Source organism: Megalopta genalis, chromosome 11 (assembly GCF_051020955.1).
Source record: "Megalopta genalis isolate 19385.01 chromosome 11, iyMegGena1_principal, whole genome shotgun sequence".
NCBI classification, from domain to species: Eukaryota; Metazoa; Arthropoda; class Insecta; order Hymenoptera; family Halictidae; genus Megalopta; species Megalopta genalis.
Window position 1 is genome coordinate 15591596 of NC_135023.1, and position 12969 is coordinate 15604564.

The 12969-nt window shown below is 38.5% G+C and overlaps 1 protein-coding gene across 1 annotated transcript; it reads left to right on the forward strand.

Moving 5' to 3' along the window:
• Positions 1-3068: 3068 nt before the first annotated feature.
• On the forward strand, positions 3069-12693 carry nAChRbeta1 (nicotinic acetylcholine receptor beta1). Its single transcript, XM_033468042.2, has 5 exons — positions 3069-3458; positions 3551-3687; positions 4753-4907; positions 5545-6589; positions 6999-12693. Exons 1-5 carry the CDS (start codon positions 3401-3403, stop codon positions 7161-7163), a joined length of 1560 nt encoding a protein of 519 aa, XP_033323933.1. The 5' UTR covers positions 3069-3400; the 3' UTR covers positions 7164-12693.
• The last annotated feature ends 276 nt before the right edge of the window (positions 12694-12969 follow it).

A 12969-nucleotide genomic window follows, 5' to 3' on the forward strand; every position in this document is an offset into this window, starting at 1 on the left:
GCAATGTTGACTATTTCGACTACTTCTTGTTGTAAAAATATGTAAACATTCTTGGAAGAGCAACAAATATATAAGAAGAACGCCGATGCATGAGGTTGATTCAAGAAGATTAGAATACCCCTTTAAGCGTGTATTCACTGGATAGGCGACCCTATCCGGTGTTTAACTAAGAACTGTTTACGACAGATCGTGTCGATACAGCCGATGAGAATATCCGTAACCTGTACAATTTCTTTACGAGCTGCGGGAGAAAGCTCTTCCGCAGGCCAAACAGTGGCCAAAGTTATTGAGAAAGCGAAAATAGACTTAGGGAACAGTTTAACGACGACTCACGGACGGAAAACTAGAACGCTCCACGAAAGATCTAACACGGGTAAGCGAGCTAACGTTCCAGAAACTCGATCAAGCTTTAAGGACCTTATTCGAAATTGATGCGCGCGGTTGCAGTCGACCGTGCGATCCATTTGCCATCTGGCCGCAAAATCTTCTGTCGGTTTCCTTAGTCAGACTGCTATTTTGTCAGGCGACGGGCTCGAAATAGATACTTGACCCCGTTCGCACGGAACATCATGTTGAGAAAATACAGATATCTTACTTAGAATCGCGCTCGCAACAGACATATTAGAATATACATGGGAGCACTAGACAGGCAGGAACTCCTTGGAAGACGGTGCCTTCAGCGACTTGGAACCCGGCGCGAAACTACTGTCGACGAAGCTCTTCGACGTCGTCGGCACAATCTAATGGTTGAAATGAAAACGCGCGTGTCGTGCGCCGTGCTGCGATGAAAATGTGGAACTTTGAACGCTCATAAATTCGACGACGCGCAATCGTATTTCATGGTACTTGCGAACTACATCTAGTCGATTGATATACCACTCAAGAATTCCATGCTCGTGATTAGACTGCCGAAGTTTAGGCAACCGCATATTTTTATAGGAAATAATTGAACGGATAATTATGCTACACTTTCTTTATATTAAAAAATATATGCAATAATACATTATAGAGCGATCGTTGCCTGCCAGACGTCAGCAATTGACAATATAATATTTGGGAAAAATGATCTTTGATATGATCCGACTAATATGTTGCTCATTATTAGACCGAGGACTTAATGCATTTATGATAAAATGAGAAGATCAAATTCAGAACAGTGAAATTGTTTCGCGAATTTAATGATACTGTTGCATTATTTTGGACTTATTAAAATGATTCAGAATAGAAATGAATGTGTAACTATCTCTCGTATGCCGTAATAAATGCAGACAGTTCTTATTTTATCTATCTTCTTTTTATTTTTAGTTCTACTTTCATTCTTTATTCAATTGTCAAATTGAACAGTATGAAATTAGTAATTAGTCCGTACTCACTGTAATAACTTATAGAAATAGCGACTACTTCCATTTCAGAGAAAGGTAAATGAATTTAGCTATTCACACCTAATTGTATTAAACTGTATAATTCTTCTAAAAGCTTGCAAAATCTTCGAAACAAAGCGCGGTATTAAAACATTTTTAGAAACTCGTCGTAGGTACGACGTCACCTTTGCCGTATGATAATAACTTCCAACTCATAAATTATGAAGTGCGGTTGTGGCGCGAAATTTTGCGGGACACAGCTCGTCGTCGACCAATTTAGTCGCGCTTGAATTAGGCTCGTTACAGACAGGAATAACGTAGCAAATGAAATTGTAAATGAAGCTTAAAATAGAGTCCTTTAAGCCGCGGTCCCGAAGCATTTGTATTAAAGTAATAGAACCGAATGAATATTTGCATGCTTTTCATTGAAATTTCGATATTCTTCTTAATATACCCTGGCAAATGAATAAAAGCGCACACAATTTTAAGAATTAAGCGGCCATGTTTATTATGGCACATTCTTATTATTTTTCAGACGTATTGATAGACAGCGGATTTTTATGCAAAGTAAAAGTTGTTTGTGTTAATCGTGTCAGTCGACAATGTCTTTTCTTTTTTAACAATTTGAACAAGTTGTAAATAATGTAAACATATTCTCAAAATCTAATTTTTCTAATTTTCTTTTTGACGTAAAATCAATTTCGTCAGAAATGCATAAAATCCGCAGTCTAGATATTACATTAGCAAATTATTTTGTACAATGTGAAAAAATACCAGAGGAATAACTGTATACACATTCGTTGTTCAAATGAAAATGCATTTTATTTATTGGAAATAAAAAAGTCAACGAAAAAATGTTATTATTTCTTCTCGATATATTTTTTTATGTAAAATTATCACCTTGTGTATGCAATAAGTTTTGCTTTCATACAATGGCGACTCCTAGTGGGCGCAAACGGTTACATCGCGTGAACCGTGCGATCAATTAATGGAAACCGTCGGGATTTATCAACAGTAGGTCTTCACCAACAAGCTCAGACGAGATATAAGAATGAACGAAGCAGTTTACTGATTTTAAGTCTGCACTCATTTCTAAGATATACCTTATTATCGATCATCAGTAACACAGATTATTTAGAGAAAATATTCAATTCAACAAAAATTACAAATCTAAAGTATCCAACAGTTTCATGCAAAAGATTTCGTTTTTACGTTAGATTGTACCTTCGGGTAACTGAGATTCATTCATCTTAAAATTACTCAAAAAATCGTCGATGACCCAACATTTTCATTTCTGCTAAACTTAATTGCCAAAAACTTTTTGAGCATCCAATGGCATGTTGAGAATACACCTTGAAATCTCTGTAAGCAAATGCATTTTAATTGCAAGGTGGAAACGAACCTACAAATTAATAAATAATTACGAATTACAATAATTATTATTAGGCTACGGATTTGATAGATTTATGGCAACAATGAGTAGCTGAAATATAAAAAATTGTGAAGACATTAGAAGAATATCATGATATTCTCAATTCATCGAAACGATCAAAAGTGTCATCTTGGAATATTTTTATTTGCCATAAAAATCTACGGTGGGATCATTACCAACACGAATTTGTCCAAAATCTCTCGATAAAGCAGTTCCCAGAGAACCATTGTAAGCATGCAGCATGCGCATCTGTGGACTGCATTCACCGTGCGGGACCCTGCCCAGTCACCCCCTACGCACCGAACTCCGGAACGCATCCGAGTCACGCGTTTCAAAGTGCATTTTACGAAACAAGGTGCATTTTACGTTCCGACGAACGCCGTCAGCGAAAACACCGAATTTCGAAGAAGAAGTTTGCGTCCGCGTCGGAATATCTGGAAAGGGTTGTTAATTTGTTGCACGAGAATGGAGCAGGGTGTGTGCCAGCGGATCGGATGGCAAGAAAGGAAATGCACTTATTGGCCAGCGTCTGCGTACTCATATTGATCTGCGGCGGTGGCCGTGGAGTAAGGGTGTCTGCGGGTGGGACACCTAAAACCTGCCCAAAATGCATTTTTGTTTGCGGCTCGCGCGTCTTCTCCTGATATCCGCGGCTTTTTGCGTCGGTAAGCGATCGCCAAACGATTCGCGCGATCAGTGGAACGTTTCTGGTATCGTTGGTGATCCGTTTGATCCATTAATCGTCGTCGTTTCTCAGGTCTCTGCTCCGAAGATGAGGAGAGGTTGGTCCGAGATCTGTTCAGAGGATACAATAAACTCATCAGACCAGTTCAGAATATGACGGAGAAGGTGCACGTGAACTTTGGCCTGGCTTTCGTGCAGTTGATCAACGTGGTGAGATTTCATTATCAACATTTCGCTCCACCTTCCCAAAATATTTTGTTACAGATAACGATCACTGTTTCCCTGCGATTTCACGATCGTGTCATTTCGATTTGCTATCATTTTCGTATCGTTTCTCGAGGAATCCAATTGTGAACCCGTCCAAATTCGCGGAATTATTCATTATGTCAGTTCGCCTCGTTTAAAGGGCGCATGGGCGCGTCTGGTCTCTCATGCATATTCGGAATAATAACAAAGTGCAGAAATTATTGCGCCGTATGGTTGTGCATTTTTATTGCTCCGTTTAGGAATTGAGGGCTTCCGTTTTTTGTCTTGCATTATGCTAATAGGAAACGTGAGAAAATAAATGTTTTCGTACTTAAATAAAAATAGGAAAGCTGTAAAAATGATCAAATCATTCTAATTTGAACGATATCGTGATGTTGTTCTATCATTTCTAATGTAATAATAATATAAATACTCTTTTGTATTTTTGAAGATGTTCTAGTTATTCAGAATTATTTATCATAAGGATGAAATTGTAACAAGAGTTTGTAATTTCTAATGTAACGGAAACAGAAATATTCAATATTTTTTTCAATATATTCATGTTACATGAAATTCTTGAAAAAAGAAGTTTCAATCATAACGACGTAATTGTAACATCAATTCGACATATTTAATATCGCTGACATCCGTAAATATGTTGAAAACAACATATTCTTACTTTTTTACAGTATTATAAAAATTAATAATTATGTAGCCTTTTAAGATTATTTCTTCAATATTAAATTCGTTTTTGAATTCTCATGATTTCTGTTACCTCTATCTTAATTTCTATAGATTTTAATAATGCACTACATATGCTACCTTTAAACGTTGCAATAACATATATTATACATTCATGCGATATATTAATATTATGTAATTACATAGACGTTGTTACGCGTTTGTTAACGTATTATTTCAGTAATTATTGTAAAAGTACCTCACGTTGTTATATACATATAAGTTTTTATAATCAGTATATATTGTCTACGAAATTCAGCGTATCTAGTAACCATGATTAATTTGTAGAACGAGAAAAATCAGATCATGAAGTCAAACGTATGGCTGCGATTCGTCTGGACGGATTACCAATTGCAATGGGACGAAGCCGACTATGGCGGTATCGGTGTTCTCAGGTTGCCACCAGACAAAGTGTGGAAACCTGATATTGTGTTGTTTAACAAGTACGTATCGCACAATATTCCAATCAATAATAATAACTAGAAAGTAATAAGAATTGAGGACTGCATAAAGAATTGAAAATAATATAATAGGATTCTGAAATTCATCTTTTTTTGTCATCCACTAATTTTTATCAGTAATGTGTAAAATCTAGCGTTTAACATAACACGCTGAAATTAATTATTTTCTTATCAATTATTTTTTGGTCCGCATCAATATCCGGACAAACCGTCTTTGTGCAATGCCATTTTAGATTTCATTAAATGGGGGATAACATATATAATTTCTAATATTTCCTAAAAATTGATATAAATTAACTATAGAATTATTGTATAGATATTGTATAAAAAAATATGAATTATATCAAGACCGCAGACTAGTAAATGAAGAAACGTTATTTAATCTCCGTCTCTCGCGATCGCCTTGGAAAATTAGTTCTTTCTGCTATTAAAAATCTGCAGTATAATTACAATATCTCCGAAAACATTAATTACACAAGTCAGCAGACAACGACACCTCTGTGTCAATCCACGTCTTTCAGTTCAGTCGGTCACATATAAATTTCATTGCCTGGTCGCCCCGCAAAACTTTCCGCCGAGAGCCTCGCCCAAATAATTGAATGCATCGACCCGTTTTCAGCGCGGACGGTAACTACGAAGTACGTTACAAAAGCAACGTTCTAATTTATCCTAACGGCGACGTCCTCTGGGTGCCGCCAGCGATTTACCAAAGTTCGTGCACCATCGACGTCACGTACTTCCCGTTCGATCAACAGACCTGCATCATGAAATTCGGATCTTGGACGTTCAACGGCGACCAAGTCTCTTTAGCACTCTACAACAACAAGAACTTCGTGGATCTGTCCGATTACTGGAAAAGTGGCACTTGGGACATCATTAGCGTACCGGCGTACTTGAACACTTACCAGGGCGACTTCCCGACAGAGACGGACATCACTTTCTACATCATAATCAGACGCAAGACTCTGTTCTACACGGTGAACTTGATCCTCCCGACGGTTCTGATCTCATTCCTCTGCGTGCTGGTCTTCTATCTTCCCGCGGAAGCTGGCGAGAAAGTGACGCTCGGAATCAGTATTCTGCTATCTTTGGTCGTGTTTCTGTTGCTGGTCAGCAAGATCCTGCCGCCTACATCGCTCGTGTTACCGTTGATCGCCAAGTACCTCCTATTCACCTTCATCATGAACACTGTCAGTATCCTGGTGACCGTGATCATCATCAATTGGAACTTTCGCGGACCCCGGACGCACAGGATGCCGCAGCTCATCAGAAAGATCTTCCTCAAGTACCTGCCGACCATACTGCTGATGAGAAGACCGAAGAAGACCAGGCTGAGGTGGATGATGGAGATACCGAACGTGACATTGCCGACATCTACTTACTCGGGAAGCCCAACAGAATTGCCGAAACACCTGCCCGCCTCGTTAGCTAAGTCGAAGATGGAGGTGATGGAGCTGTCCAACCTTCATCATCCTAACTGCAAGATCAACAGGAAGGTACATCACACTACCAGCAGCTCGAGCGCAACTGGCGGCGAGGGCTTGGCTGATAGAAGAGGATCCGAGAGCTCGGATTCGGTGTTACTTAGCCCGGAAGCTAGCAAGGCTACCGAGGCTGTCGAATTCATTGCTGAACACTTGAGAAACGAGGATTTGTACATACAGGTAAGGCATAGTTCACCTGTAGATTTCGAAGAACGAAGATCTTGTAGATGAAACGATTCTTGAACTTTTGAAACTTCGACGAAAACGTCGGAGTAGGGAGATACGTTGAATATCTCAAAAATCACCATATCTGTTGGAAGATAAGAATGTAAAGATGAGACAGTTTATTACGTAAATGTTAAACATTTTTGTTTATTTGTTCATGGTATTGCATTTTGTGTGATGCAACATTCGGAGGTCAACCTAGATGTTTCAGTTTATGTTTTCAGTAGTCGAAATATGCCAATCGATTTCAAAAACTGATGATAATCTTGAGAAATCTTTTACCGCAAATAAAGTAAGCGTGGTCCGCAATAATCGACGAACGCCAGAAGACATTATTCAATGAGAATTTGCTTGCTGTTCGCAGACAAGGGAAGATTGGAAATACGTGGCGATGGTAATTGACCGACTACAGCTGTACATCTTCTTCATCGTAACAACCGCAGGAACCGTCGGGATCCTGATGGACGCGCCGCATATATTCGAGTACGTGGACCAGGATCACATTATAGAGATCTATCGTGGAAAGTAATTTCCACGGAATTTAGCAAATTATAAATTGCGTGCCATCCCCGCAACAGTTTCTTTGAGACACCGTCACGATCTGTAACCCGATCGGATTCTTTTCATACGGTTACACGCGGAGACTTATTTTACGGTACAGTCGAGAACTCGGTTTGACATCGAACCGTGCGATGTAACGTTACAGAGATTCATTCGCGTCTTTTTCCAAAACGATTCAGAAATTATCGAGCCATTGATGAAATCGCGGCACGCGGCCTCGATGATTAATCGCGCACCGAATTCAACAGCCGATTTTACTTCGTTCCTGGCATTACGACTACCGTCTTCTTCTTCCGTCTAACACACGCATAACTTCAACCGCGAGTCGATAACGCCACGACGTGGCCGGCGTATACGAAACGCTCAGGCATCCGGGTCGATCATTTCTAACAATCGATCGTTTCTTCGTTTTATACTCGTGAACGACTATCAACGTCGCTGGATCATCGCAACTTCTGAATTCGTGAAGAAACAAAAAGCTCAATGGCACTCGTTGCATAGTAACGTACCACTTAAATTAATTAAACTAAGCGTTAGAGTACTGCTAATAATATCGAATCCATTTGAATTCCGTTTCGTTGCGTGACGATCCAAGTTTGCCGAAATTAAAGGGTTCCCCAAATACGTAAACGCTTTCGTGGTCCCCGAGATTCTCCGAAACTAACGTTCTCCAAACGTGTACACGCGGTTCCGTGATCTCCAATCGTTTCTAACGACAATTGTTGTGTTTGACTTGATGTCGGTCGTCGACGAAGCATGGTAGACTTCGGCCGGCGACGTCTTATATTGTTAGAATTAATCATGGCTGCCTCCACGATTAATTGTCTTCCTTCGGAACCTTTGCCGCAAGCATGCTGAAACGGACGCGGATCAAATCCGAACTGGGTTGCGGGTGAAAGGTGCCAGATGCTTCAGCGAGTCTCGACGCTTCCTCTTAACCCTTTTTGGCTCCACTTAAGAAAATGTTGCTTTCTTGATATTTTGAATGCACAACATTTCTTATTTCTTCTTCCCTCCGGACTTCTCGAATTATCAGGCTTTACAAAATTGTTACAATTTCTTTCCGGACCTTTTTCGAACTGTATCAAACAAGTTTGGTATATTTCGCTCAGGTACACGCGGCTCTTTTGCTCGGCACTTTTAAGAGGGTTAAAGTTCCCTTTCCAGCATACTTTCCCCGCATCCAGCCGAATCTGGCACCTTTCAACGCAACGCTGAATCCGAAAACGAAGAGAAAAAGGTAAAAAAGAGTCACTTAGGAAGTCACCGTTAAATCAATGTCCATTGATCGCCTGTTCTAGATGAGTAACTTGGGTAATATCGGGAACCGGATAAACATAGAACGTAGATATCAAATAATTTTGATATTAATCGTGCGAATTACCGTTGCCATTATTGTAATCTAGCGGGTATCGTGGTTTCGAGAGAAACCCGTCCCGATCCAACGCCGCGGGGAGCCGTGATGAATCCATTCGCCGACTGGCAGACGCATCGCAACCTTTCGACTGTTTTTGCTGTTTCGTCGGGATTGGTTTCGAAAACGTTTGCAAAGCTACGTCATACCCAGACAGTCTCGTCTAGACGATAAACCATCGAAAAATAAGTTCAAAGCAATTTTCTCATCTAACGCTAAGTATTTCGCAACTACAAAGCATCACGATATGTCTACAAACCGAATAGTTTTACGTCTTCGATGGATGCAACATGACGCATTTTTCTTTTGGTAAATGACTTACGATCTTGCGCTGCTTTTCTTATCCTTCATACGCTTCTCTCGAAATTGTCGGCTAAATAAAATGTTGTGTTACTTTATGCTTCTATTGTAATTTGAAGTATGTGATTATAATTCGTCGATCTTATGTACGGAGAGACGATGTACGTTTTAAGGGAGTGTATGATGGATTTAGAGATAAAGATTGCGTCGTTTACAAGCGTTATCACTGCATCTATTCCATAGATTCAATGTTTCAAGTTATTCGATAAACGTCATTTAATGATTTATTTATCCGTACGCTAGACTATGTTAACCTTCGGCGAAATGCAGTCAGAGATGCTGAAAAATTCAAGTTTGAAACTGGTACTGCTTCAAATTTGATTTCATTGAATTATCATTCTGGTTTAAAATATTATATTATTATATATTATAATATTAACATCATTTGTTATGATTGCACTTGATCGAGGGTTAACATAGAAATGATCTGAAATTTCGAAGATTGTCGAATCACTTTCAGATTGTCAAATCATTCTCAGATTGTTAAATCATTTTCAGATTGTTAAACCGTTTTCAGATTCGTCGTTAAAGCTTGTTAGCACTTCCTTCCTTTTGCGTAAGGTCAGAGATTTTGGCCTTCGTCCATCGCGGTTTCGAATGTATCTCTTCTTTACGCTTCCCCCATGATATTTCCGACGGCGAGAAATTCGAACGAAATTTCGTGGAAGATTTGCTGATACGAAAACGCACATTAGAAGTACAATGTCACGGCCCTGCGTTCTTAATCGTTATAAATGAGATGATTAAAGTAAAATGTATCGTATACCAATATACGGAAAAATATCATATTCACACACTACATGCATAATGCGCAGATGATTGTTAAACGGTCATGTTTTCTCTAATAGAAAATAGGTTTTCTCCACTTGCGAAGAATGTTTACGGTTGCTCGTTATAAAGATCGTTGATTTTTTCGTACCGATTGCCTACAGTTGTGCCTCGTGAGTCAAGCCCGTTGTTACGAGTGATGTTGCATTGTATATATTACGAACGTAAACCAAAATGAGGAAAGAACGGAAAAACGTATTATCATTTTTGTCGATCACGGGAATCACCATCACGGTCGAGAGAAAACGTGGCAAATTTCCAAAGAAACAGAGAAAAAGAAAAAAGAAAGAACCGCGAGGTTATTCATTTTACGTCGAAGACTCGAACGAATCATTCCCAGGTAATTGCATGTCGTTTTGATAATTTTATACTCGAGAACATGAATTTGTAAAACGAAAACCCCCGAACCGAGTCCGAACGACGAACCGGACGTTCACGAATGTTCAATTGTAATGTCGACGCGAAAATTCTGGCATAAATGAAAAACATGAAAAACAAGCGTAAACGAAAACTATCGATCTGATGTGTGAACATTACGAAGGAAAGCCAATGGTTTTTTATGATACTCGTCGGACCTTTGCGATTCGTTGTTCTCTGTCGCGTGCGCGGCAACATACACACACACACGTACACACATGCACACACATATACACGACGATCGTTCACGATCAAACAACACCAACGTTCGCGATCAGAGCGACGAATTCACTCCTTGATAGAGCGACACGTGTCTTCCTTGAACAAGATACAATAACTAGAATTTAGTCCCCCGAGAGTGGAGTAACTAGGTGATGCTTATTCATTTCTATACATTTTACTTCTATATATTTTATAGCGTTGTTCACTCGAGAATGGGAGGAATGATTGTGTATGAGAATCACGATGAGACGATTTTACGCGCATCTTACAGCTCAAGTGCGATTGAAGATGCCAGCTGTCGTGTTACGCGAATTGGCTACCATCATCGCGACGTCGCAGAGAACCGTGTTTCTTGACGTTCAATTCTGAAAAAACTTTCTTCGACACCGGAGCAAATTATTTGAAACGTTTCCCTTCTCTATGAGAATTTTATCGCTCGTTGAAATTTTCAAGCAATTATTTTAGACTGCGGACTTTTGTATAGGAATAAAAATTGTCTGCGCTAATTAGGAGCTGCATAGATATTTCGTTTGTTTCTTGTTCATTTTAATAAGTTGAAAACAGTTCAACAGTATTTTTAAATTTCTTAAATGTTCTCACTGCTTCGTGTTCGATCAACTCGTTTTTGTTATGAGTGCGTAATGTCCGCAGTCTAGTAACAATTGCGAAATCCAAAAATTTGTAAGGATACAAGAAACTGCGCAGAGAAATGGTTAACAAGTAACAGAAACTTAGTCTCTCAGCAGTGATTTCAATATCGTTTAGCTGATAAGAATAATGATCGGGAAGGTAATGCTAATCGTTTGGCACAAGTTCGACGATTGGTAAATTCTGTAGCCGTCGTTGCTGGCATCTTCAATTAACCCTAGAATACTAATGTACGTAATTTTTACGTTTACTACGTATTTTAAACTTCTCCTTGGCATCGATGTCAAATATAATAACAGTTAATTAGATTTTAAAAAGTGTAATAATTATTAAGGATACATACATTTATAATTGTTAAAACTAACGATAATAAATGCGGCCGTAAGGATATTAGAATTCTGGGGTTAACATTTATTTAGTGGTTAACGTTTAAGCACTTGTTGGATCGATTATTGTTAGACGAAATATGTTTCTCTCTTCGGAATTATTACTACGAATCAGCGAAGTCTCAATGAGTTCTCGAAGTTCTTTGCAGATCGGCTATCGGTGTACGTGTTCGCCTACCTGTCTGGATGATTTGTGTAAAAATTCTCTTATCGATTCTCAGATGCAGTTAATGAAACGTTGTTCCATTTTAGCTGTAAAGGTAACTGTTCGGGATTAACGTTGAAATAAAATAAATCGAATTATTCTATTAGCGTTGCAACAATCAGCGGAACGTGTTGAAATTCATCGCACAAATGTGCATCGTCGATAAAGCGTGAACAGCACTAGTCCGTAAACAATTTTACTCGTTTCTTCCACTTGATAATAAACAAATTCCGTAAATTCTGCACCATTGAAACCAAACGTCGAGATTAAGACACTCTCGTCGCTCGTTAAACTACTCAGCAGAGCGGAGGAAACATTTTCATTCGTTTCGTGCGATTTCATTTAATGTTCATTCTGTTTTGTTTTGTTTCTTTTTCTGTTCAATGCGGGAGAACAATATTTCTGAAATTTTATCGAAGAATGTTATAATAAACGTAAATATAAATTGTTAGAATAGTAAGAAGTGTGTTGAAATAGTTTTATGTAGACAATAAATTGTGCTGAATTATATATTCAAGGTGCCAGAAAAGTAATTCGTTTATTCATTCATCTTTACGTGTGCGTCGAACGTTCATCAGCATCGGTGGCTCTTTTCATTTGGCAAGGACATTGTTTTCCGTGAGCGAGCACATTTGTTGATTTTCTGAAATATTTTCAAGAAATTACGATCGTTCTATTACTGTCCTCAATATGAAATCTTTCGTTTCCGACGGTACTCTCAATAAATATTTCAATTATGTAACCCAACCGATCCCTTCTGAATTACGGTTGAATCTCTTGTCTACTAGAGAAAAGGATGATCGTGTCAGCGAGTGTACATTAATTTACCTTTACTTTGTATGTACAAAAACGAGGAGGAAAAGAAATATTGTTGAGCCGGAAGTTTGTACTCTATTATATGCATGAGAAACGCCGCGACTATGTTCATGCAAGACATTGATTTTCCATTGGTAGACGTAATTTTAAGATAGATCGTTAGGTAGTTCTTTTTACAAGGAAATAAAGATTATTAAACGAAGTAAGTACTTTCTGTGATTTTAACCTTTCCCATTGTGATCCATCGTTAATCATTCCAACAGGATATGAAAAGAAGTTTATATAACAGATAATAATATAATAACATATGTAATATATATATAATATATAATAATAATATTATAACAAATATTATACTGGAAGGGTCACGCAACTTAGACACTTCGAATAACTTTTAAATTGTGCATTTTATGAAAATTGTTAAAAACAAAAGTTCGTATGCTGTCATCTGGCTCCTTCGAAACCATGTAACTTTTGT